Genomic DNA, 23,277 nt, shown 5'->3' with positions numbered 1-23,277 from the left:
TGAAAATATGGACAAAGTCTGCGTCAGCACCGTTGTATCGACGACCTAAATACAGCCCAAAGTTTCATGTATGGGGAGGGATATCCTTATTAGGAACGACCCCGGTGTTTGTGTTTGAGGGAAATCTGACAAGTCAACGCTACACTAACATATTAGATAATTTTCTCCTTCCAAGTGCACATGTGTTTTATGGAAATGACTGGATTTTGCAGCCAGATAATGATCCTAAACACACCGCAAAACATGTCAAGCAGTGGTTTCAGGAGAAAAATGTGACTGCATTACCATTTCCTGCATATAGTCCTGACTTAAATCCCATTGAGAACATTTGGGGGGGATGATGAAGGAATGTGTGAATCAAAAGGGGTTGACAAAAATTGAAGACATGAAGAGAGAAGTGGTCCGATACTGGGACAGCATAACTCACGAGACACTAACCTCTCTGATAGGAAGTATGCCTACCCGTCTTAGACTGTGCCGTGAAGCTCAAGGAGACTTGATAAAATATTAAATTGTTACCTACACAACATGAAAAGGTCAGTTCAATTATGGAGGGAAAATGGCGGCAAAAAGCTGATGCTTAGATTGATACAAGCTGGTCTAGGTATTTATCCAATATAGTTTGAGTAAATATAATACTTTTGTCATGAAGAAGTCACTGCATTCTTACCTGTTCGCTTTCCACTGCTATCTATACTGCCATGTTGAATAAACGTCCATTACGTTCCCCTGTGTGGTAGGGAATCGGTGAAAAACTGCGCGTGCGTTGTTCAAGTAAACGTCCGTAATCGTCCTCGCGCTTTCGTTCAAGACTATTGCCTAGTGAGCAAGGGTATTCGCTCGTATCGTAAATGTCGGAGAAACTTTTGACACATTTTGTTGTGTATCCTAGGGCCGTCGGTGATATAAAGTAGTCCTCATTTTCTTAATGTTTAAAAATTGTGAGTGTTTTTGTGTCAGTAGTGTTTCACGTGACCGGTACGTTGTTATGAGCACGTTTTTGTTATTGTTCTCGCTGTGTACCTTGCGTTGTGTGTTATTTTGTTTAGCACTCTTTTGTTTGATTTTGGGGCACGTCTCACATATGTTTGTTTAAATACGCTGTAATGACCTGGATAATAGTGCACAGCTGTTTTTATCAACAACGTTCATGCCGATCCGCAAGGGTCACATACGTAGAAACAAACATCGTTTTAACTAACAACCATAGAAAATAAAATGTGATGAAATAATAGAAAAGTAAATCAGAAAGAATGCGAAATGATGCGTGTGTGAGGGTATATACATCACGATCACAATCCCCATGTTCACTGATACCATGGGATGACATGGCATGGCATGCTGTAGCGGAGTATACATACATAGGTGTTGTATGTATGAAAGGTGCAGCAGTTGGTATCTGGTAGGCGATAGGGAAATGGCTAAAAAGTGTCAAAAATACATGTTACCAGAGCTGTCATACGCTAAATAGGAATTTAACATAATATAGAGTTTAATTGTTAATTCTCTATCTCATCGTATCAAAACATCGTGAAGAAGTCAATATAAAAGACAGAGAAACGACATAGTTCAGTGTATGAAACTCCTACAAACAGACAGGAAGCCGACAGGGGTGATAACTATGTTGACGGCCCTGTTAACATGGAACCAGCCCTGTATGAAAGATATGAAGTTGAGATATTGTATTAAAAGAAAGTAATGAATTACTTGTAGTGAAGTAAAGTTAAAGGAAATGACTTGGTGGTGACTGTTAATTCATTTACTGTCAATGCCATCAGAAAAGAAAGATTTTATGTATTAGCTGAAAGAATTGTCTAGGCCAGTAACATGTAGTGCTCTATAAATGGGTCGGTTTATCTGTTCAGGTTAGAGTTTGATTGATTGTGAACTACTGGTATACAGATAGCACAAAGTTGCCAGAACTGTTCATTATTTTCGAAACATTTCCTGTAGCGAATGACTCGGTCAAATGTATACCCTTGGAAAATGTACTGGCGGATAGGGCCGGCTATAAGAGAAAGTTATAAGCCCGACACGTACTTAGGAAGCAGCGGGTCGCCGGGCATATGCTATTTCATACACTGGATAGTGATAAAAATACAAAGATATATGCTGTCTCATTCTGAAGCACTGAAACAGTAAAATGGAAAGCTGAGCAGCTGACGTTTATGCAAGTGATTTCATCTATGGACCAACTATTCCAGGTGAATGCCGCTTTCGTTATAGCATCAAACATCAGCACATGTATCACACTTCCGATGGAAAGAAATAGCCGAGTCAGCCCACCAGCACCTCGGTATCATGCCATAGAAATAGCCGAGTCAGCCCACCAGCACCTCGGTATCATGCCATAGAAATTCAAACGCTGTAGGGGTATCTCTTACGATGTCTTTAATAAACCATCAGCTATACTTGCAGAACGAAGTTTCTCAAATGAAGTCTTCGGGTTAAAATTATCACTACACGGAGGATTTCGTTTTGCATCTCTCTACAGACAATAAGCGACAATGTCAGGACGTGGTAAAGGCGGAAAAGTAAAGGGCAAGTCCAAGTCCCGATCATCCCGGGCCGGACTTCAGTTCCCCGTTGGACGTATCCATCGTCTCCTCCGTAAAGGCAACTATGCCGAGCGCGTGGGTGCCGGAGCCCCAGTCTACCTGGCTGCCGTTCTGGAATACCTCGCCGCTGAGGTTCTCGAGTTGGCAGGTAACGCCGCCAGAGACAACAAGAAGACCAGAATTATCCCCAGACATCTGCAGCTGGCCATCAGGAACGACGAGGAATTGAACAAGCTTCTGTCCGGAGTAACCATCGCCCAGGGTGGTGTCCTCCCCAACATCCAAGCTGTTCTTCTCCCCAAGAAGACCCAGAAGTCTGCTGGAAAGTAAATTTTCTGCCACCCTTCTTCTCCAACGGTCCTTTTCAGGACCACCAAATCTCACAAAAGAATGCTTGAAAACTCGATGAAAATCAAAGAAATGCGTGCATATATAACCCTACAAACCTTATTCCTTGCTCCCTCCTTCTTTACTGCATAGCATAGCATAGCATAGCATAGCATAGCATAGCATAGCATAGCATAGCATAGCATAGCATAGCATAGCATAGCATAGCATCAGAGATAAATAACTTGTGGAGGGAGGGAGGGAGGGATAGCCAGCCAGCCAGCCAGCCAGCCAGCCAGCCAGCCAGCCAGCCAGCCAGCCAGACATACATACATACATACATACATACATACATACAGACATACAGACATACAGACAGACATACATACATACATACATACATACATACAGACATACATACAGACAGACAGACAGACATACAGACATACAGACAGACATACATACATACATACATACATACATACATACATACATACATACATACATACATACATACATACATACATACATACATACATACATACACAGACTGAGATGAATAAACAACATTATTTTGTATTCACACATCGGTACTAGTAGGGAATTACAGGTGTCTGCGAGTGGATGCGCAGGTCTACCCGTCGATCTACTGTTCAGATTAAGTCTTCAACAGGCAAGTTTCTTAACGCGAAGGACTGGGTGTCTTAACACCTTCTAACACAAGGTACCTCATTCGTAACCCTAGCTAACCGTATGTTAGACCGAAATCATAGGTACACAGAGTGATTACCATTGCCCCCCTCCGCCTAAGATGGGTCATGCTTTGTATTATCACTCATCTTTTACACTGCATCTCGAAAGAAACTACGTATATTTGTTTGTCGTGTACTTGTTGTATCAAAGTATTACCACCCCTCCCTCCCTCCCTCGACATATAGTGGAAGGGAGACAACTCTTGAGGTTTTATATGTTATATCACAACCGTCTGCGGGATGATCAGAGAAATGCTATAGTACATTTACATATGTACAACGTAATTAAACTTCTTTTCAGTTTATAATGGATATGGTGTGGGTTGGCTGGGGTGTCTAGTCGGATTCAGGCTAGGGTTAGTGTTCAGTTTAAGGTCAGGGAGAGGGTTATTTATTTGACATTCGGAAATAGAGAATGTATGTAGGTGTGAGTCGGGTGCTGGGGCTGGGGCTGGGGCTGGGGCTGGGGCTGGGGCTAGTTCTTGTAATATGCTGTGAGAATGCGTCAGTGCATGTTTGCGCCACATATAGATATATGTATTTTACATTTGTATACCTGTGTGTCGATTGTGTGGTGATGTTGATCGTGGTTGTTATTATTATTATTATTATTATTATTATTATTATTATTGTTACTATAATTACAACCATAAGTATTCATATAGCTGGTGTTGTTGGTAAGCATTTTCATCATGTGATCAAGCATTCTTTTGTGACATTTGGTGGTCCTGAAAAGGACCGTTATGAAGGTTGTGAGCAGACTGCTGTTTAAGCTCTCTCCCCACGGATACGGCGGGCCAGCTGGATGTCCTTGGGCATGATGGTGACACGCTTGGCGTGGATGGCGCACAAGTTGGTGTCCTCAAACAGACCGACAAGGTAAGCCTCAGAAGCCTCCTGCAGAGCCATGACGGCCGAAGACTGGAAACGAAGGTCAGTCTTGAAGTCCTGGGCGATTTCACGGACCAGACGCTGGAAGGGGAGCTTTCTGATCAAAAGCTCAGTGCTCTTCTGGTAACGACGGATCTCACGAAGAGCGACGGTACCGGGCCTGTATCTGTGAGGTTTCTTTACACCTCCGGTAGCCGGGGCGCTCTTACGAGCGGCCTTGGTGGCCAGTTGTTTACGGGGAGCCTTTCCTCCGGTGGATTTACGGGCTGTCTGCTTTGTACGTGCCATCTCGATTCACAAGTGAAACTGAGTCGCACAAGTCTACTGCTCGCTCTCTTGAAGTCGGACTTGCGCGGGGAAGCCAGTGATTGGTCTATAATCAGCGGTCCTGATTGGCTGGGTTTGTGTTCGCCGTAGTACGGTTAAGCTCCTGTCTGTGTTAGCGAGTTTGTACAGCAAATGGTTGTGTATGCACTCTGGCGAGACGTGATTATAGTGTGATTTCTTGTGATAACTTACTATTGACATTGCGAAACAGCATAAAACTGATACAGGCTAATAGAAAATGGTAAGAAATACCCGCCTGTGACAAATATAGACGTAAGAACCTATGTTTTCGTGTAGAAAGGGTAAAAGCACGAAATGTAATGCTTTCTTGTCTTCTCCGAGGTCCGCGCGCCTCCTATATAATGTCACATTTCACTTGGCAGGGCATTCAGTCTGTATTTCTCACAGCGCAATCATGTCTGGTCGTGGTAAAGGAGGCAAAGGTCTTGGAAAGGGGGGCGCTAAGCGTCACAGGAAGGTTTTGCGTGATAACATCCAGGGTATCACCAAGCCCGCCATCCGTCGTCTGGCAAGAAGAGGTGGTGTAAAACGTATCTCTGGTCTGATCTACGAAGAGACCCGTGGTGTCCTCAAGGTTTTCCTTGAGAATGTCATCCGTGATGCCGTCACCTACACCGAGCACGCAAAGAGGAAGACTGTCACTGCCATGGACGTCGTCTACGCTTTGAAACGCCAGGGACGTACCCTCTACGGATTCGGAGGTTGAAAACTTTGTTTTCACCAACACTCTCAACGGTCCTTTTCAGGACCACCAAATTTCACAAAAGAATACTTTTAACATGTGATGAAAACACAATGATGTCATAATATGTATATATGTATATCACTTTGATTACAATTCAGAAAAAGAATGTCCTGGGCATCCAGTCTTTCATTAGAATGCGTGAAAAGTAAAAAGGGTTTAGTTTATAGTTAAGTATACACTAAATAACTTATTAACGCCCATAATTACTTCTCAGTGATATGGTGATCTGGGATTGAATAATTGAATGTGTAGTTCTGTGTAAAATATGTATTGAATAAGAAGAGTCATGAACCAGTCACGAGTCTATATCAAGTTATCTACACCATGAAACAAGTGCAGTCGTCATCCTTGCAGTCGGTAAGCCATTGAATGGCGTTTCTAAATTGTCAAACATGTATACTTCTACACTATATGATAATGTAGCATAGGGGAAAATAAGATATTCTGATTATTCGTTGTAGAATGTCAGACACCCATACTTAGTTCAAACGCACACCCCGGTGTCACCCAGTCAATGTGAACATTATTTTGTATATAATTATGCAGCTAGAATTTCGGGATACTTATACCTATGACAAGTGACGTTCATCATGTATGTGTAAAATTATAAAAAAGAGTCAGAGGTGTTATATGTATTAGTAATAATAAGAATTACACATGCGTGTATTTGTGTGTGTGTGTGTGTGTGTGTGTGTGTGTGTGTGTGTGTAAGTAAATAATCAATCAATCAATCAATCAATCAATCAATCAATCAATCAATCAATCAATCAATCAATCAAAGATAAGCTTTCGATATGGTGTACTCTCCATCCCGACGACGCGGGCCCGTCCGTGCGACCGTCGCCCATCGGCAAAGGAAAGGAAGGCAAGCCCGTCCCGATCTCACCCGACTGAGGTAAGCGCGCACACGAAACGAAAGGTCACTGTGCACTGCACTACACTACTGCATCTGTCATTCACTGACTTACGGTAAGTGATTGCGTTGAAATAATGTAACATGAACCTAACATTTTAGTTTGAACGCTAGAGGTAAATCATACATTGTTTTACATGATTCGTAGGGTTTTCCAATTTGTGGCTATTAGTATGATGACATGCACTAACTTATTCATTCATTCATTCATTCATTCATTCATGTACTGCTTTCATCAAGTTTTCAAGTGATCTTTTGTGATATTTGGGTGGTCCTGAAAAGGACCGTTGGAAGTAAGTATAAGTTCTGATGAACTTTTTACTTGGAGCTGGTGTACTTGGTGACAGCCTTGGTGCCCTCAGACACGGCGTGCTTGGCCAATTCACCGGGGAGGAGGAGACGGACAGCAGTTTGAATCTCCCGAGAGGTGATGGTGGATCGCTTGTTGTAATGGGCGAGACGGGATGCCTCAGCGGCGATTCTCTCGAAGATATCGTTGACAAAGCTGTTCATGATGGACATAGCTTTGCTGCTGATACCGGTATCAGGGTGGACCTGTTTCAACACCTTGTAGATGTAGATGCTGTAACTTTCCTTCCTCCTCCTCTTCTTCTTCTTGTCGCCGACACGGGCGGCCTTTGCCTTACCGGCCTTCTTTGCTCCTTTAGAACTAACTTTGGGTGGCATGTTGAGTTATTCAGGCAGTGCTAGAATAATGTGGGGCAGCCGAGGGCTGAAGGCTTATATACGGCCACAAATGGGATCGAAATCCAACAGCGGCGATAGCGCGCGCGGACGTCGGAGAAGACAACCTCCCGCTCGCGCTGCCGTGGATTTCGATCCGGTTTGCGCTGAGTATAAAAGGGAGGGTTGTAGAAACCGTCTCGCTATTCGTTTTGCATCTCTCTACAGACAATAAGCGACAATGTCAGGACGTGGTAAAGGCGGAAAAGTAAAGGGCAAGTCCAAGTCCCGATCATCCCGGGCCGGACTTCAGTTCCCCGTTGGACGTATCCATCGTCTCCTCCGTAAAGGCAACTATGCCGAGCGCGTGGGTGCCGGAGCCCCAGTCTACCTGGCTGCCGTTCTGGAATACCTCGCCGCTGAGGTTCTCGAGTTGGCAGGTAACGCCGCCAGAGACAACAAGAAGACCAGAATTATCCCCAGACATCTGCAGCTGGCCATCAGGAACGACGAGGAATTGAACAAGCTTCTGTCCGGAGTAACCATCGCCCAGGGTGGTGTCCTCCCCAACATCCAAGCTGTTCTTCTCCCCAAGAAGACCCAGAAGTCTGCTGGAAAGTAAATTTTCTGCCACCCTTCTTCTCCAACGGTCCTTTTCAGGACCACCAAATCTCACAAAAGAATGCTTGAAAACTCGATGAAAATCAAAGAAATGCGTGCATATATAACCCTACAAACCTTATTCCTTGCTCCCTCCTTCTTTACTGCATAGCATAGCATAGCATAGCATAGCATAGCATAGCATAGCATAGCATAGCATAGCATAGCATAGCATAGCATAGCATCAGAGATAAATAACTTGTGGAGGGAGGGAGGGAGGGATAGCCAGCCAGCCAGCCAGCCAGCCAGACATACATACATACATACATACATACATACATACAGACATACAGACATACAGACAGACATACATACATACATACATACATACATACAGACATACATACAGACAGACAGACAGACATACAGACATACAGACAGACATACATACATACATACATACATACATACATACATACATACATACATACATACATACATACATACATACATACATACATACATACATACACAGACTGAGATGAATAAACAACATTATTTTGTATTCACACATCGGTACTAGTAGGGAATTACAGGTGTCTGCGAGTGGATGCGCAGGTCTACCCGTCGATCTACTGTTCAGATTAAGTCTTCAACAGGCAAGTTTCTTAACGCGAAGGACTGGGTGTCTTAACACCTTCTAACACAAGGTACCTCATTCGTAACCCTAGCTAACCGTATGTTAGACCGAAATCATAGGTACACAGAGTGATTACCATTGCCCCCCTCCGCCTAAGATGGGTCATGCTTTGTATTATCACTCATCTTTTACACTGCATCTCGAAAGAAACTACGTATATTTGTTTGTCGTGTACTTGTTGTATCAAAGTATTACCACCCCTCCCTCCCTCCCTCGACATATAGTGGAAGGGAGACAACTCTTGAGGTTTTATATGTTATATCACAACCGTCTGCGGGATGATCAGAGAAATGCTATAGTACATTTACATATGTACAACGTAATTAAACTTCTTTTCAGTTTATAATGGATATGGTGTGGGTTGGCTGGGGTGTCTAGTCGGATTCAGGCTAGGGTTAGTGTTCAGTTTAAGGTCAGGGAGAGGGTTATTTATTTGACATTCGGAAATAGAGAATGTATGTAGGTGTGAGTCGGGTGCTGGGGCTGGGGCTGGGGCTGGGGCTGGGGCTGGGGCTAGTTCTTGTAATATGCTGTGAGAATGCGTCAGTGCATGTTTGCGCCACATATAGATATATGTATTTTACATTTGTATACCTGTGTGTCGATTGTGTGGTGATGTTGATCGTGGTTGTTATTATTATTATTATTATTATTATTATTATTATTATTGTTACTATAATTACAACCATAAGTATTCATATAGCTGGTGTTGTTGGTAAGCATTTTCATCATGTGATCAAGCATTCTTTTGTGACATTTGGTGGTCCTGAAAAGGACCGTTATGAAGGTTGTGAGCAGACTGCTGTTTAAGCTCTCTCCCCACGGATACGGCGGGCCAGCTGGATGTCCTTGGGCATGATGGTGACACGCTTGGCGTGGATGGCGCACAAGTTGGTGTCCTCAAACAGACCGACAAGGTAAGCCTCAGAAGCCTCCTGCAGAGCCATGACGGCCGAAGACTGGAAACGAAGGTCAGTCTTGAAGTCCTGGGCGATTTCACGGACCAGACGCTGGAAGGGGAGCTTTCTGATCAAAAGCTCAGTGCTCTTCTGGTAACGACGGATCTCACGAAGAGCGACGGTACCGGGCCTGTATCTGTGAGGTTTCTTTACACCTCCGGTAGCCGGGGCGCTCTTACGAGCGGCCTTGGTGGCCAGTTGTTTACGGGGAGCCTTTCCTCCGGTGGATTTACGGGCTGTCTGCTTTGTACGTGCCATCTCGATTCACAAGTGAAACTGAGTCGCACAAGTCTACTGCTCGCTCTCTTGAAGTCGGACTTGCGCGGGGAAGCCAGTGATTGGTCTATAATCAGCGGTCCTGATTGGCTGGGTTTGTGTTCGCCGTAGTACGGTTAAGCTCCTGTCTGTGTTAGCGAGTTTGTACAGCAAATGGTTGTGTATGCACTCTGGCGAGACGTGATTATAGTGTGATTTCTTGTGATAACTTACTATTGACATTGCGAAACAGCATAAAACTGATACAGGCTAATAGAAAATGGTAAGAAATACCCGCCTGTGACAAATATAGACGTAAGAACCTATGTTTTCGTGTAGAAAGGGTAAAAGCACGAAATGTAATGCTTTCTTGTCTTCTCCGAGGTCCGCGCGCCTCCTATATAATGTCACATTTCACTTGGCAGGGCATTCAGTCTGTATTTCTCACAGCGCAATCATGTCTGGTCGTGGTAAAGGAGGCAAAGGTCTTGGAAAGGGGGGCGCTAAGCGTCACAGGAAGGTTTTGCGTGATAACATCCAGGGTATCACCAAGCCCGCCATCCGTCGTCTGGCAAGAAGAGGTGGTGTAAAACGTATCTCTGGTCTGATCTACGAAGAGACCCGTGGTGTCCTCAAGGTTTTCCTTGAGAATGTCATCCGTGATGCCGTCACCTACACCGAGCACGCAAAGAGGAAGACTGTCACTGCCATGGACGTCGTCTACGCTTTGAAACGCCAGGGACGTACCCTCTACGGATTCGGAGGTTGAAAACTTTGTTTTCACCAACACTCTCAACGGTCCTTTTCAGGACCACCAAATTTCACAAAAGAATACTTTTAACATGTGATGAAAACACAATGATGTCATAATATGTATATATGTATATCACTTTGATTACAATTCAGAAAAAGAATGTCCTGGGCATCCAGTCTTTCATTAGAATGCGTGAAAAGTAAAAAGGGTTTAGTTTATAGTTAAGTATACACTAAATAACTTATTAACGCCCATAATTACTTCTCAGTGATATGGTGATCTGGGATTGAATAATTGAATGTGTAGTTCTGTGTAAAATATGTATTGAATAAGAAGAGTCATGAACCAGTCACGAGTCTATATCAAGTTATCTACACCATGAAACAAGTGCAGTCGTCATCCTTGCAGTCGGTAAGCCATTGAATGGCGTTTCTAAATTGTCAAACATGTATACTTCTACACTATATGATAATGTAGCATAGGGGAAAATAAGATATTCTGATTATTCGTTGTAGAATGTCAGACACCCATACTTAGTTCAAACGCACACCCCGGTGTCACCCAGTCAATGTGAACATTATTTTGTATATAATTATGCAGCTAGAATTTCGGGATACTTATACCTATGACAAGTGACGTTCATCATGTATGTGTAAAATTATAAAAAAGAGTCAGAGGTGTTATATGTATTAGTAATAATAAGAATTACACATGCGTGTATTTGTGTGTGTGTGTGTGTGTGTGTGTGTGTGTGTGTGTGTGTAAGTAAATAATCAATCAATCAATCAATCAATCAATCAATCAATCAATCAATCAATCAATCAATCAATCAAAGATAAGCTTTCGATATGGTGTACTCTCCATCCCGACGACGCGGGCCCGTCCGTGCGACCGTCGCCCATCGGCAAAGGAAAGGAAGGCAAGCCCGTCCCGATCTCACCCGACTGAGGTAAGCGCGCACACGAAACGAAAGGTCACTGTGCACTGCACTACACTACTGCATCTGTCATTCACTGACTTACGGTAAGTGATTGCGTTGAAATAATGTAACATGAACCTAACATTTTAGTTTGAACGCTAGAGGTAAATCATACATTGTTTTACATGATTCGTAGGGTTTTCCAATTTGTGGCTATTAGTATGATGACATGCACTAACTTATTCATTCATTCATTCATTCATTCATTCATGTACTGCTTTCATCAAGTTTTCAAGTGATCTTTTGTGATATTTGGGTGGTCCTGAAAAGGACCGTTGGAAGTAAGTATAAGTTCTGATGAACTTTTTACTTGGAGCTGGTGTACTTGGTGACAGCCTTGGTGCCCTCAGACACGGCGTGCTTGGCCAATTCACCGGGGAGGAGGAGACGGACAGCAGTTTGAATCTCCCGAGAGGTGATGGTGGATCGCTTGTTGTAATGGGCGAGACGGGATGCCTCAGCGGCGATTCTCTCGAAGATATCGTTGACAAAGCTGTTCATGATGGACATAGCTTTGCTGCTGATACCGGTATCAGGGTGGACCTGTTTCAACACCTTGTAGATGTAGATGCTGTAACTTTCCTTCCTCCTCCTCTTCTTCTTCTTGTCGCCGACACGGGCGGCCTTTGCCTTACCGGCCTTCTTTGCTCCTTTAGAACTAACTTTGGGTGGCATGTTGAGTTATTCAGGCAGTGCTAGAATAATGTGGGGCAGCCGAGGGCTGAAGGCTTATATACGGCCACAAATGGGATCGAAATCCAACAGCGGCGATAGCGCGCGCGGACGTCGGAGAAGACAACCTCCCGCTCGCGCTGCCGTGGATTTCGATCCGGTTTGCGCTGAGTATAAAAGGGAGGGTTGTAGAAACCGTCTCGCTATTCGTTTTGCATCTCTCTACAGACAATAAGCGACAATGTCAGGACGTGGTAAAGGCGGAAAAGTAAAGGGCAAGTCCAAGTCCCGATCATCCCGGGCCGGACTTCAGTTCCCCGTTGGACGTATCCATCGTCTCCTCCGTAAAGGCAACTATGCCGAGCGCGTGGGTGCCGGAGCCCCAGTCTACCTGGCTGCCGTTCTGGAATACCTCGCCGCTGAGGTTCTCGAGTTGGCAGGTAACGCCGCCAGAGACAACAAGAAGACCAGAATTATCCCCAGACATCTGCAGCTGGCCATCAGGAACGACGAGGAATTGAACAAGCTTCTGTCCGGAGTAACCATCGCCCAGGGTGGTGTCCTCCCCAACATCCAAGCTGTTCTTCTCCCCAAGAAGACCCAGAAGTCTGCTGGAAAGTAAATTTTCTGCCACCCTTCTTCTCCAACGGTCCTTTTCAGGACCACCAAATCTCACAAAAGAATGCTTGAAAACTCGATGAAAATCAAAGAAATGCGTGCATATATAACCCTACAAACCTTATTCCTTGCTCCCTCCTTCTTTACTGCATAGCATAGCATAGCATAGCATAGCATAGCATAGCATAGCATAGCATAGCATAGCATAGCATAGCATAGCATAGCATCAGAGATAAATAACTTGTGGAGGGAGGGAGGGAGGGATAGCCAGCCAGCCAGCCAGCCAGCCAGACATACATACATACATACATACATACATACATACAGACATACAGACATACAGACAGACATACATACATACATACATACATACATACAGACATACATACAGACAGACAGACAGACATACAGACATACAGACAGACATACATACATACATACATACATACATACATACATACATACATACATACATACATACATACATACATACATACATACATACATACATACACAGACTGAGATGAATAAACAACATTATTTTGTATTCACACATCGGTACTAGTAGGGAATTACAGGTGTCTGCGAGTGGATGCGCAGGTCTACCCGTCGATCTACTGTTCAGATTAAGTCTTCAACAGGCAAGTTTCTTAACGCGAAGGACTGGGTGTCTTAACACCTTCTAACACAAGGTACCTCATTCGTAACCCTAGCTAACCGTATGTTAGACCGAAATCATAGGTACACAGAGTGATTACCATTGCCCCCCTCCGCCTAAGATGGGTCATGCTTTGTATTATCACTCATCTTTTACACTGCATCTCGAAAGAAACTACGTATATTTGTTTGTCGTGTACTTGTTGTATCAAAGTATTACCACCCCTCCCTCCCTCCCTCGACATATAGTGGAAGGGAGACAACTCTTGAGGTTTTATATGTTATATCACAACCGTCTGCGGGATGATCAGAGAAATGCTATAGTACATTTACATATGTACAACGTAATTAAACTTCTTTTCAGTTTATAATGGATATGGTGTGGGTTGGCTGGGGTGTCTAGTCGGATTCAGGCTAGGGTTAGTGTTCAGTTTAAGGTCAGGGAGAGGGTTATTTATTTGACATTCGGAAATAGAGAATGTATGTAGGTGTGAGTCGGGTGCTGGGGCTGGGGCTGGGGCTGGGGCTGGGGCTGGGGCTAGTTCTTGTAATATGCTGTGAGAATGCGTCAGTGCATGTTTGCGCCACATATAGATATATGTATTTTACATTTGTATACCTGTGTGTCGATTGTGTGGTGATGTTGATCGTGGTTGTTATTATTATTATTATTATTATTATTATTATTATTATTGTTACTATAATTACAACCATAAGTATTCATATAGCTGGTGTTGTTGGTAAGCATTTTCATCATGTGATCAAGCATTCTTTTGTGACATTTGGTGGTCCTGAAAAGGACCGTTATGAAGGTTGTGAGCAGACTGCTGTTTAAGCTCTCTCCCCACGGATACGGCGGGCCAGCTGGATGTCCTTGGGCATGATGGTGACACGCTTGGCGTGGATGGCGCACAAGTTGGTGTCCTCAAACAGACCGACAAGGTAAGCCTCAGAAGCCTCCTGCAGAGCCATGACGGCCGAAGACTGGAAACGAAGGTCAGTCTTGAAGTCCTGGGCGATTTCACGGACCAGACGCTGGAAGGGGAGCTTTCTGATCAAAAGCTCAGTGCTCTTCTGGTAACGACGGATCTCACGAAGAGCGACGGTACCGGGCCTGTATCTGTGAGGTTTCTTTACACCTCCGGTAGCCGGGGCGCTCTTACGAGCGGCCTTGGTGGCCAGTTGTTTACGGGGAGCCTTTCCTCCGGTGGATTTACGGGCTGTCTGCTTTGTACGTGCCATCTCGATTCACAAGTGAAACTGAGTCGCACAAGTCTACTGCTCGCTCTCTTGAAGTCGGACTTGCGCGGGGAAGCCAGTGATTGGTCTATAATCAGCGGTCCTGATTGGCTGGGTTTGTGTTCGCCGTAGTACGGTTAAGCTCCTGTCTGTGTTAGCGAGTTTGTACAGCAAATGGTTGTGTATGCACTCTGGCGAGACGTGATTATAGTGTGATTTCTTGTGATAACTTACTATTGACATTGCGAAACAGCATAAAACTGATACAGGCTAATAGAAAATGGTAAGAAATACCCGCCTGTGACAAATATAGACGTAAGAACCTATGTTTTCGTGTAGAAAGGGTAAAAGCACGAAATGTAATGCTTTCTTGTCTTCTCCGAGGTCCGCGCGCCTCCTATATAATGTCACATTTCACTTGGCAGGGCATTCAGTCTGTATTTCTCACAGCGCAATCATGTCTGGTCGTGGTAAAGGAGGCAAAGGTCTTGGAAAGGGGGGCGCTAAGCGTCACAGGAAGGTTTTGCGTGATAACATCCAGGGTATCACCAAGCCCGCCATCCGTCGTCTGGCAAGAAGAGGTGGTGTAAAACGTATCTCTGGTCTGATCTACGAAGAGACCCGTGGTGTCCTCAAGGTTTTCCTTGAGAATGTCATCCGTGATGCCGTCACCTACACCGAGCACGCAAAGAGGAAGACTGTCACTGCCATGGACGTCGTCTACGCTTTGAAACGCCAGGGACGTACCCTCTACGGATTCGGAGGTTGAAAACTTTGTTTTCACCAACACTCTCAACGGTCCTTTTCAGGACCACCAAATTTCACAAAAGAATACTTTTAACATGTGATGAAAACACAATGATGTCATAATATGTATATATGTATATCACTTTGATTACAATTCAGAAAAAGAATGTCCTGGGCATCCAGTCTTTCATTAGAATGCGTGAAAAGTAAAAAGGGTTTAGTTTATAGTTAAGTATACACTAAATAACTTATTAACGCCCATAATTACTTCTCAGTGATATGGTGATCTGGGATTGAATAATTGAATGTGTAGTTCTGTGTAAAATATGTATTGAATAAGAAGAGTCATGAACCAGTCACGAGTCTATATCAAGTTATCTACACCATGAAACAAGTGCAGTCGTCATCCTTGCAGTCGGTAAGCCATTGAATGGCGTTTCTAAATTGTCAAACATGTATACTTCTACACTATATGATAATGTAGCATAGGGGAAAATAAGATATTCTGATTATTCGTTGTAGAATGTCAGACACCCATACTTAGTTCAAACGCACACCCCGGTGTCACCCAGTCAATGTGAACATTATTTTGTATATAATTATGCAGCTAGAATTTCGGGATACTTATACCTATGACAAGTGACGTTCATCATGTATGTGTAAAATTATAAAAAAGAGTCAGAGGTGTTATATGTATTAGTAATAATAAGAATTACACATGCGTGTATTTGTGTGTGTGTGTGTGTGTGTGTGTGTGTGTGTGTGTGTGTAAGTAAATAATCAATCAATCAATCAATCAATCAATCAATCAATCAATCAATCAATCAATCAATCAATCAAAGATAAGCTTTCGATATGGTGTACTCTCCATCCCGACGACGCGGGCCCGTCCGTGCGACCGTCGCCCATCGGCAAAGGAAAGGAAGGCAAGCCCGTCCCGATCTCACCCGACTGAGGTAAGCGCGCACACGAAACGAAAGGTCACTGTGCACTGCACTACACTACTGCATCTGTCATTCACTGACTTACGGTAAGTGATTGCGTTGAAATAATGTAACATGAACCTAACATTTTAGTTTGAACGCTAGAGGTAAATCATACATTGTTTTACATGATTCGTAGGGTTTTCCAATTTGTGGCTATTAGTATGATGACATGCACTAACTTATTCATTCATTCATTCATTCATTCATTCATGTACTGCTTTCATCAAGTTTTCAAGTGATCTTTTGTGATATTTGGGTGGTCCTGAAAAGGACCGTTGGAAGTAAGTATAAGTTCTGATGAACTTTTTACTTGGAGCTGGTGTACTTGGTGACAGCCTTGGTGCCCTCAGACACGGCGTGCTTGGCCAATTCACCGGGGAGGAGGAGACGGACAGCAGTTTGAATCTCCCGAGAGGTGATGGTGGATCGCTTGTTGTAATGGGCGAGACGGGATGCCTCAGCGGCGATTCTCTCGAAGATATCGTTGACAAAGCTGTTCATGATGGACATAGCTTTGCTGCTGATACCGGTATCAGGGTGGACCTGTTTCAACACCTTGTAGATGTAGATGCTGTAACTTTCCTTCCTCCTCCTCTTCTTCTTCTTGTCGCCGACACGGGCGGCCTTTGCCTTACCGGCCTTCTTTGCTCCTTTAGAACTAACTTTGGGTGGCATGTTGAGTTATTCAGGCAGTGCTAGAATAATGTGGGGCAGCCGAGGGCTGAAGGCTTATATACGGCCACAAATGGGATCGAAATCCAACAGCGGCGATAGCGCGCGCGGACGTCGGAGAAGACAACCTCCCGCTCGCGCTGCCGTGGATTTCGATCCGGTTTGCGCTGAGTATAAAAGGGAGGGTTGTAGAAACCGTCTCGCTATTCGTTTTGCATCTCTCTACAGACAATAAGCGACAATGTCAGGACGTGGTAAAGGCGGAAAAGTAAAGGGCAAGTCCAAGTCCCGATCATCCCGGGCCGGACTTCAGTTCCCCGTTGGACGTATCCATCGTCTCCTCCGTAAAGGCAACTATGCCGAGCGCGTGGGTGCCGGAGCCCCAGTCTACCTGGCTGCCGTTCTGGAATACCTCGCCGCTGAGGTTCTCGAGTTGGCAGGTAACGCCGCCAGAGACAACAAGAAGACCAGAATTATCCCCAGACATCTGCAGCTGGCCATCAGGAACGACGAGGAATTGAACAAGCTTCTGTCCGGAGTAACCATCGCCCAGGGTGGTGTCCTCCCCAACATCCAAGCTGTTCTTCTCCCCAAGAAGACCCAGAAGTCTGCTGGAAAGTAAATTTTCTGCCACCCTTCTTCTCCAACGGTCCTTTTCAGGACCACCAAATCTCACAAAAGAATGCTTGAAAACTCGATGAAAATCAAAGAAATGCGTGCATATATAACCCTACAAACCTTATTCCTTGCTCCCTCCTTCTTTACTGCATAGCATAGCATAGCATAGCATAGCATAGCATAGCATAGCATAGCATAGCATAGCATAGCATAGCATAGCATAGCATCAGAGATAAATAACTTGTGGAGGGAGGGAGGGAGGGATAGCCAGCCAGCCAGCCAGCCAGCCAGACATACATACATACATACATACATACATACATACAGACATACAGACATACAGACAGACATACATACATACATACATACATACATACAGACATACATACAGACAGACAGACAGACATACAGACATACAGACAGACATACATACATACATACATACATACATACATACATACATACATACATACATACATACATACATACATACATACATACATACATACATACACAGACTGAGATGAATAAACAACATTATTTTGTATTCACACATCGGTACTAGTAGGGAATTACAGGTGTCTGCGAGTGGATGCGCAGGTCTACCCGTCGATCTACTGTTCAGATTAAGTCTTCAACAGGCAAGTTTCTTAACGCGAAGGACTGGGTGTCTTAACACCTTCTAACACAAGGTACCTCATTCGTAACCCTAGCTAACCGTATGTTAGACCGAAATCATAGGTACACAGAGTGATTACCATTGCCCCCCTCCGCCTAAGATGGGTCATGCTTTGTATTATCACTCATCTTTTACACTGCATCTCGAAAGAAACTACGTATATTTGTTTGTCGTGTACTTGTTGTATCAAAGTATTACCACCCCTCCCTCCCTCCCTCGACATATAGTGGAAGGGAGACAACTCTTGAGGTTTTATATGTTATATCACAACCGTCTGCGGGATGATCAGAGAAATGCTATAGTACATTTACATATGTACAACGTAATTAAACTTCTTTTCAGTTTATAATGGATATGGTGTGGGTTGGCTGGGGTGTCTAGTCGGATTCAGGCTAGGGTTAGTGTTCAGTTTAAGGTCAGGGAGAGGGTTATTTATTTGACATTCGGAAATAGAGAATGTATGTAGGTGTGAGTCGGGTGCTGGGGCTGGGGCTGGGGCTGGGGCTGGGGCTGGGGCTAGTTCTTGTAATATGCTGTGAGAATGCGTCAGTGCATGTTTGCGCCACATATAGATATATGTATTTTACATTTGTATACCTGTGTGTCGATTGTGTGGTGATGTTGATCGTGGTTGTTATTATTATTATTATTATTATTATTATTATTATTATTGTTACTATAATTACAACCATAAGTATTCATATAGCTGGTGTTGTTGGTAAGCATTTTCATCATGTGATCAAGCATTCTTTTGTGACATTTGGTGGTCCTGAAAAGGACCGTTATGAAGGTTGTGAGCAGACTGCTGTTTAAGCTCTCTCCCCACGGATACGGCGGGCCAGCTGGATGTCCTTGGGCATGATGGTGACACGCTTGGCGTGGATGGCGCACAAGTTGGTGTCCTCAAACAGACCGACAAGGTAAGCCTCAGAAGCCTCCTGCAGAGCCATGACGGCCGAAGACTGGAAACGAAGGTCAGTCTTGAAGTCCTGGGCGATTTCACGGACCAGACGCTGGAAGGGGAGCTTTCTGATCAAAAGCTCAGTGCTCTTCTGGTAACGACGGATCTCACGAAGAGCGACGGTACCGGGCCTGTATCTGTGAGGTTTCTTTACACCTCCGGTAGCCGGGGCGCTCTTACGAGCGGCCTTGGTGGCCAGTTGTTTACGGGGAGCCTTTCCTCCGGTGGATTTACGGGCTGTCTGCTTTGTACGTGCCATCTCGATTCACAAGTGAAACTGAGTCGCACAAGTCTACTGCTCGCTCTCTTGAAGTCGGACTTGCGCGGGGAAGCCAGTGATTGGTCTATAATCAGCGGTCCTGATTGGCTGGGTTTGTGTTCGCCGTAGTACGGTTAAGCTCCTGTCTGTGTTAGCGAGTTTGTACAGCAAATGGTTGTGTATGCACTCTGGCGAGACGTGATTATAGTGTGATTTCTTGTGATAACTTACTATTGACATTGCGAAACAGCATAAAACTGATACAGGCTAATAGAAAATGGTAAGAAATACCCGCCTGTGACAAATATAGACGTAAGAACCTATGTTTTCGTGTAGAAAGGGTAAAAGCACGAAATGTAATGCTTTCTTGTCTTCTCCGAGGTCCGCGCGCCTCCTATATAATGTCACATTTCACTTGGCAGGGCATTCAGTCTGTATTTCTCACAGCGCAATCATGTCTGGTCGTGGTAAAGGAGGCAAAGGTCTTGGAAAGGGGGGCGCTAAGCGTCACAGGAAGGTTTTGCGTGATAACATCCAGGGTATCACCAAGCCCGCCATCCGTCGTCTGGCAAGAAGAGGTGGTGTAAAACGTATCTCTGGTCTGATCTACGAAGAGACCCGTGGTGTCCTCAAGGTTTTCCTTGAGAATGTCATCCGTGATGCCGTCACCTACACCGAGCACGCAAAGAGGAAGACTGTCACTGCCATGGACGTCGTCTACGCTTTGAAACGCCAGGGACGTACCCTCTACGGATTCGGAGGTTGAAAACTTTGTTTTCACCAACACTCTCAACGGTCCTTTTCAGGACCACCAAATTTCACAAAAGAATACTTTTAACATGTGATGAAAACACAATGATGTCATAATATGTATATATGTATATCACTTTGATTACAATTCAGAAAAAGAATGTCCTGGGCATCCAGTCTTTCATTAGAATGCGTGAAAAGTAAAAAGGGTTTAGTTTATAGTTAAGTATACACTAAATAACTTATTAACGCCCATAATTACTTCTCAGTGATATGGTGATCTGGGATTGAATAATTGAATGTGTAGTTCTGTGTAAAATATGTATTGAATAAGAAGAGTCATGAACCAGTCACGAGTCTATATCAAGTTATCTACACCATGAAACAAGTGCAGTCGTCATCCTTGCAGTCGGTAAGCCATTGAATGGCGTTTCTAAATTGTCAAACATGTATACTTCTACACTATATGATAATGTAGCATAGGGGAAAATAAGATATTCTGATTATTCGTTGTAGAATGTCAGACACCCATACTTAGTTCAAACGCACACCCCGGTGTCACCCAGTCAATGTGAACATTATTTTGTATATAATTATGCAGCTAGAATTTCGGGATACTTATACCTATGACAAGTGACGTTCATCATGTATGTGTAAAATTATAAAAAAGAGTCAGAGGTGTTATATGTATTAGTAATAATAAGAATTACACATGCGTGTATTTGTGTGTGTGTGTGTGTGTGTGTGTGTGTGTGTGTGTGTGTAAGTAAATAATCAATCAATCAATCAATCAATCAATCAATCAATCAATCAATCAATCAATCAATCAATCAAAGATAAGCTTTCGATATGGTGTACTCTCCATCCCGACGACGCGGGCCCGTCCGTGCGACCGTCGCCCATCGGCAAAGGAAAGGAAGGCAAGCCCGTCCCGATCTCACCCGACTGAGGTAAGCGCGCACACGAAACGAAAGGTCACTGTGCACTGCACTACACTACTGCATCTGTCATTCACTGACTTACGGTAAGTGATTGCGTTGAAATAATGTAACATGAACCTAACATTTTAGTTTGAACGCTAGAGGTAAATCATACATTGTTTTACATGATTCGTAGGGTTTTCCAATTTGTGGCTATTAGTATGATGACATGCACTAACTTATTCATTCATTCATTCATTCATTCATTCATGTACTGCTTTCATCAAGTTTTCAAGTGATCTTTTGTGATATTTGGGTGGTCCTGAAAAGGACCGTTGGAAGTAAGTATAAGTTCTGATGAACTTTTTACTTGGAGCTGGTGTACTTGGTGACAGCCTTGGTGCCCTCAGACACGGCGTGCTTGGCCAATTCACCGGGGAGGAGGAGACGGACAGCAGTTTGAATCTCCCGAGAGGTGATGGTGGATCGCTTGTTGTAATGGGCGAGACGGGATGCCTCAGCGGCGATTCTCTCGAAGATATCGTTGACAAAGCTGTTCATGATGGACATAGCTTTGCTGCTGATACCGGTATCAGGGTGGACCTGTTTCAACACCTTGTAGATGTAGATGCTGTAACTTTCCTTCCTCCTCCTCTTCTTCTTCTTGTCGCCGACACGGGCGGCCTTTGCCTTACCGGCCTTCTTTGCTCCTTTAGAACTAACTTTGGGTGGCATGTTGAGTTATTCAGGCAGTGCTAGAATAATGTGGGGCAGCCGAGGGCTGAAGGCTTATATACGGCCACAAATGGGATCGAAATCCAACAGCGGCGATAGCGCGCGCGGACGTCGGAGAAGACAACCTCCCGCTCGCGCTGCCGTGGATTTCGATCCGGTTTGCGCTGAGTATAAAAGGGAGGGTTGTAGAAACCGTCTCGCTATTCGTTTTGCATCTCTCTACAGACAATAAGCGACAATGTCAGGACGTGGTAAAGGCGGAAAAGTAAAGGGCAAGTCCAAGTCCCGATCATCCCGGGCCGGACTTCAGTTCCCCGTTGGACGTATCCATCGTCTCCTCCGTAAAGGCAACTATGCCGAGCGCGTGGGTGCCGGAGCCCCAGTCTACCTGGCTGCCGTTCTGGAATACCTCGCCGCTGAGGTTCTCGAGTTGGCAGGTAACGCCGCCAGAGACAACAAGAAGACCAGAATTATCCCCAGACATCTGCAGCTGGCCATCAGGAACGACGAGGAATTGAACAAGCTTCTGTCCGGAGTAACCATCGCCCAGGGTGGTGTCCTCCCCAACATCCAAGCTGTTCTTCTCCCCAAGAAGACCCAGAAGTCTGCTGGAAAGTAAATTTTCTGCCACCCTTCTTCTCCAACGGTCCTTTTCAGGACCACCAAATCTCACAAAAGAATGCTTGAAAACTCGATGAAAATCAAAGAAATGCGTGCATATATAACCCTACAAACCTTATTCCTTGCTCCCTCCTTCTTTACTGCATAGCATAGCATAGCATAGCATAGCATAGCATAGCATAGCATAGCATAGCATAGCATAGCATAGCATAGCATAGCATCAGAGATAAATAACTTGTGGAGGGAGGGAGGGAGGGATAGCCAGCCAGCCAGCCAGCCAGCCAGACATACATACATACATACATACATACATACATACAGACATACAGACATACAGACAGACATACATACATACATACATACATACATACAGACATACATACAGACAGACAGACAGACATACAGACATACAGACAGACATACATACATACATACATACATACATACATACATACATACATACATACATACATACATACATACATACATACATACATACATACATACACAGACTGAGATGAATAAACAACATTATTTTGTATTCACACATCGGTACTAGTAGGGAATTACAGGTGTCTGCGAGTGGATGCGCAGGTCTACCCGTCGATCTACTGTTCAGATTAAGTCTTCAACAGGCAAGTTTCTTAACGCGAAGGACTGGGTGTCTTAACACCTTCT

The 23,277-nt window shown here is 44.3% G+C and overlaps 17 protein-coding genes across 17 annotated transcripts; 9 read left to right on the top strand and 8 right to left on the bottom strand.

Moving 5' to 3' along the window:
• Positions 1 to 2,492: 2,492 nt before the first annotated feature.
• Positions 2,493 to 2,892, top strand: LOC137255881 (histone H2A). The gene has a single exon (XM_067793463.1). The coding sequence runs from the start codon at positions 2,508 to 2,510 to the stop codon at positions 2,886 to 2,888; it is 381 nt and encodes a 126-aa protein (XP_067649564.1). The 5' UTR covers positions 2,493 to 2,507; the 3' UTR covers positions 2,889 to 2,892.
• A 1,513-nt stretch (positions 2,893 to 4,405) lies between these two features.
• On the bottom strand, positions 4,406 to 4,879 carry LOC137255861 (histone H3). Its single transcript, XM_067793438.1, has one exon. It carries the CDS (start codon positions 4,814 to 4,816, stop codon positions 4,406 to 4,408), a length of 411 nt encoding a protein of 136 aa, XP_067649539.1. The 5' UTR covers positions 4,817 to 4,879.
• Positions 4,880 to 5,270: 391 nt separating this feature from the next.
• Positions 5,271 to 5,582, top strand: LOC137256404 (histone H4). Its single transcript, XM_067794248.1, has one exon. The coding sequence runs from the start codon at positions 5,271 to 5,273 to the stop codon at positions 5,580 to 5,582; it is 312 nt and encodes a 103-aa protein (XP_067650349.1).
• A 1,193-nt stretch (positions 5,583 to 6,775) lies between these two features.
• On the bottom strand, positions 6,776 to 7,280 carry LOC137255950 (histone H2B, gonadal). The gene has a single exon (XM_067793558.1). It carries the CDS (start codon positions 7,219 to 7,221, stop codon positions 6,853 to 6,855), a length of 369 nt encoding a protein of 122 aa, XP_067649659.1. The 5' UTR covers positions 7,222 to 7,280; the 3' UTR covers positions 6,776 to 6,852.
• A 124-nt stretch (positions 7,281 to 7,404) lies between these two features.
• On the top strand, positions 7,405 to 7,844 carry LOC137255872 (histone H2A). The gene has a single exon (XM_067793451.1). It carries the CDS (start codon positions 7,460 to 7,462, stop codon positions 7,838 to 7,840), a length of 381 nt encoding a protein of 126 aa, XP_067649552.1. The 5' UTR covers positions 7,405 to 7,459; the 3' UTR covers positions 7,841 to 7,844.
• A 1,480-nt stretch (positions 7,845 to 9,324) lies between these two features.
• LOC137255860 (histone H3) lies at positions 9,325 to 9,798 on the bottom strand. The gene has a single exon (XM_067793437.1). The coding sequence runs from the start codon at positions 9,733 to 9,735 to the stop codon at positions 9,325 to 9,327; it is 411 nt and encodes a 136-aa protein (XP_067649538.1). The 5' UTR covers positions 9,736 to 9,798.
• Positions 9,799 to 10,189: 391 nt separating this feature from the next.
• Positions 10,190 to 10,501, top strand: LOC137256403 (histone H4). The gene has a single exon (XM_067794247.1). It carries the CDS (start codon positions 10,190 to 10,192, stop codon positions 10,499 to 10,501), a length of 312 nt encoding a protein of 103 aa, XP_067650348.1.
• A 1,193-nt stretch (positions 10,502 to 11,694) lies between these two features.
• On the bottom strand, positions 11,695 to 12,199 carry LOC137255947 (histone H2B, gonadal). The gene has a single exon (XM_067793555.1). The coding sequence runs from the start codon at positions 12,138 to 12,140 to the stop codon at positions 11,772 to 11,774; it is 369 nt and encodes a 122-aa protein (XP_067649656.1). The 5' UTR covers positions 12,141 to 12,199; the 3' UTR covers positions 11,695 to 11,771.
• Positions 12,200 to 12,323: 124 nt separating this feature from the next.
• Positions 12,324 to 12,763, top strand: LOC137255873 (histone H2A). The gene has a single exon (XM_067793452.1). It carries the CDS (start codon positions 12,379 to 12,381, stop codon positions 12,757 to 12,759), a length of 381 nt encoding a protein of 126 aa, XP_067649553.1. The 5' UTR covers positions 12,324 to 12,378; the 3' UTR covers positions 12,760 to 12,763.
• A 1,480-nt stretch (positions 12,764 to 14,243) lies between these two features.
• On the bottom strand, positions 14,244 to 14,717 carry LOC137255862 (histone H3). The gene has a single exon (XM_067793439.1). The coding sequence runs from the start codon at positions 14,652 to 14,654 to the stop codon at positions 14,244 to 14,246; it is 411 nt and encodes a 136-aa protein (XP_067649540.1). The 5' UTR covers positions 14,655 to 14,717.
• A 391-nt stretch (positions 14,718 to 15,108) lies between these two features.
• LOC137256402 (histone H4) lies at positions 15,109 to 15,420 on the top strand. The gene has a single exon (XM_067794245.1). It carries the CDS (start codon positions 15,109 to 15,111, stop codon positions 15,418 to 15,420), a length of 312 nt encoding a protein of 103 aa, XP_067650346.1.
• Positions 15,421 to 16,613: 1,193 nt separating this feature from the next.
• Positions 16,614 to 17,118, bottom strand: LOC137255948 (histone H2B, gonadal). The gene has a single exon (XM_067793556.1). The coding sequence runs from the start codon at positions 17,057 to 17,059 to the stop codon at positions 16,691 to 16,693; it is 369 nt and encodes a 122-aa protein (XP_067649657.1). The 5' UTR covers positions 17,060 to 17,118; the 3' UTR covers positions 16,614 to 16,690.
• A 124-nt stretch (positions 17,119 to 17,242) lies between these two features.
• LOC137255874 (histone H2A) lies at positions 17,243 to 17,682 on the top strand. The gene has a single exon (XM_067793453.1). The coding sequence runs from the start codon at positions 17,298 to 17,300 to the stop codon at positions 17,676 to 17,678; it is 381 nt and encodes a 126-aa protein (XP_067649554.1). The 5' UTR covers positions 17,243 to 17,297; the 3' UTR covers positions 17,679 to 17,682.
• Positions 17,683 to 19,162: 1,480 nt separating this feature from the next.
• LOC137255863 (histone H3) lies at positions 19,163 to 19,636 on the bottom strand. Its single transcript, XM_067793440.1, has one exon. The coding sequence runs from the start codon at positions 19,571 to 19,573 to the stop codon at positions 19,163 to 19,165; it is 411 nt and encodes a 136-aa protein (XP_067649541.1). The 5' UTR covers positions 19,574 to 19,636.
• A 391-nt stretch (positions 19,637 to 20,027) lies between these two features.
• Positions 20,028 to 20,339, top strand: LOC137256401 (histone H4). The gene has a single exon (XM_067794244.1). The coding sequence runs from the start codon at positions 20,028 to 20,030 to the stop codon at positions 20,337 to 20,339; it is 312 nt and encodes a 103-aa protein (XP_067650345.1).
• Positions 20,340 to 21,532: 1,193 nt separating this feature from the next.
• Positions 21,533 to 22,037, bottom strand: LOC137255949 (histone H2B, gonadal). Its single transcript, XM_067793557.1, has one exon. It carries the CDS (start codon positions 21,976 to 21,978, stop codon positions 21,610 to 21,612), a length of 369 nt encoding a protein of 122 aa, XP_067649658.1. The 5' UTR covers positions 21,979 to 22,037; the 3' UTR covers positions 21,533 to 21,609.
• Positions 22,038 to 22,161: 124 nt separating this feature from the next.
• Positions 22,162 to 22,601, top strand: LOC137255870 (histone H2A). The gene has a single exon (XM_067793449.1). The coding sequence runs from the start codon at positions 22,217 to 22,219 to the stop codon at positions 22,595 to 22,597; it is 381 nt and encodes a 126-aa protein (XP_067649550.1). The 5' UTR covers positions 22,162 to 22,216; the 3' UTR covers positions 22,598 to 22,601.
• Positions 22,602 to 23,277: the final 676 nt, after the last annotated feature.

Source organism: Haliotis asinina, chromosome 11 (genome assembly GCF_037392515.1).
Source record: "Haliotis asinina isolate JCU_RB_2024 chromosome 11, JCU_Hal_asi_v2, whole genome shotgun sequence".
NCBI classification, from domain to species: domain Eukaryota; kingdom Metazoa; phylum Mollusca; class Gastropoda; order Lepetellida; family Haliotidae; genus Haliotis; species Haliotis asinina.
The sequence above is the reverse complement of the archived record's forward strand: the minus strand, read 5'-3'. Positions and strand labels throughout refer to the sequence as shown.

Coding starts and splice junctions, on each gene's coding strand:
- LOC137255881 (XM_067793463.1), top strand. CDS start 2,508: ATGTCAGGACGTGGTAAAGGCGGAAAAGTAAAGGGCAAGTCCAAGTCC.
- LOC137255861 (XM_067793438.1), bottom strand. CDS start 4,816: ATGGCACGTACAAAGCAGACAGCCCGTAAATCCACCGGAGGAAAGGCT.
- LOC137256404 (XM_067794248.1), top strand. CDS start 5,271: ATGTCTGGTCGTGGTAAAGGAGGCAAAGGTCTTGGAAAGGGGGGCGCT.
- LOC137255950 (XM_067793558.1), bottom strand. CDS start 7,221: ATGCCACCCAAAGTTAGTTCTAAAGGAGCAAAGAAGGCCGGTAAGGCA.
- LOC137255872 (XM_067793451.1), top strand. CDS start 7,460: ATGTCAGGACGTGGTAAAGGCGGAAAAGTAAAGGGCAAGTCCAAGTCC.
- LOC137255860 (XM_067793437.1), bottom strand. CDS start 9,735: ATGGCACGTACAAAGCAGACAGCCCGTAAATCCACCGGAGGAAAGGCT.
- LOC137256403 (XM_067794247.1), top strand. CDS start 10,190: ATGTCTGGTCGTGGTAAAGGAGGCAAAGGTCTTGGAAAGGGGGGCGCT.
- LOC137255947 (XM_067793555.1), bottom strand. CDS start 12,140: ATGCCACCCAAAGTTAGTTCTAAAGGAGCAAAGAAGGCCGGTAAGGCA.
- LOC137255873 (XM_067793452.1), top strand. CDS start 12,379: ATGTCAGGACGTGGTAAAGGCGGAAAAGTAAAGGGCAAGTCCAAGTCC.
- LOC137255862 (XM_067793439.1), bottom strand. CDS start 14,654: ATGGCACGTACAAAGCAGACAGCCCGTAAATCCACCGGAGGAAAGGCT.
- LOC137256402 (XM_067794245.1), top strand. CDS start 15,109: ATGTCTGGTCGTGGTAAAGGAGGCAAAGGTCTTGGAAAGGGGGGCGCT.
- LOC137255948 (XM_067793556.1), bottom strand. CDS start 17,059: ATGCCACCCAAAGTTAGTTCTAAAGGAGCAAAGAAGGCCGGTAAGGCA.
- LOC137255874 (XM_067793453.1), top strand. CDS start 17,298: ATGTCAGGACGTGGTAAAGGCGGAAAAGTAAAGGGCAAGTCCAAGTCC.
- LOC137255863 (XM_067793440.1), bottom strand. CDS start 19,573: ATGGCACGTACAAAGCAGACAGCCCGTAAATCCACCGGAGGAAAGGCT.
- LOC137256401 (XM_067794244.1), top strand. CDS start 20,028: ATGTCTGGTCGTGGTAAAGGAGGCAAAGGTCTTGGAAAGGGGGGCGCT.
- LOC137255949 (XM_067793557.1), bottom strand. CDS start 21,978: ATGCCACCCAAAGTTAGTTCTAAAGGAGCAAAGAAGGCCGGTAAGGCA.
- LOC137255870 (XM_067793449.1), top strand. CDS start 22,217: ATGTCAGGACGTGGTAAAGGCGGAAAAGTAAAGGGCAAGTCCAAGTCC.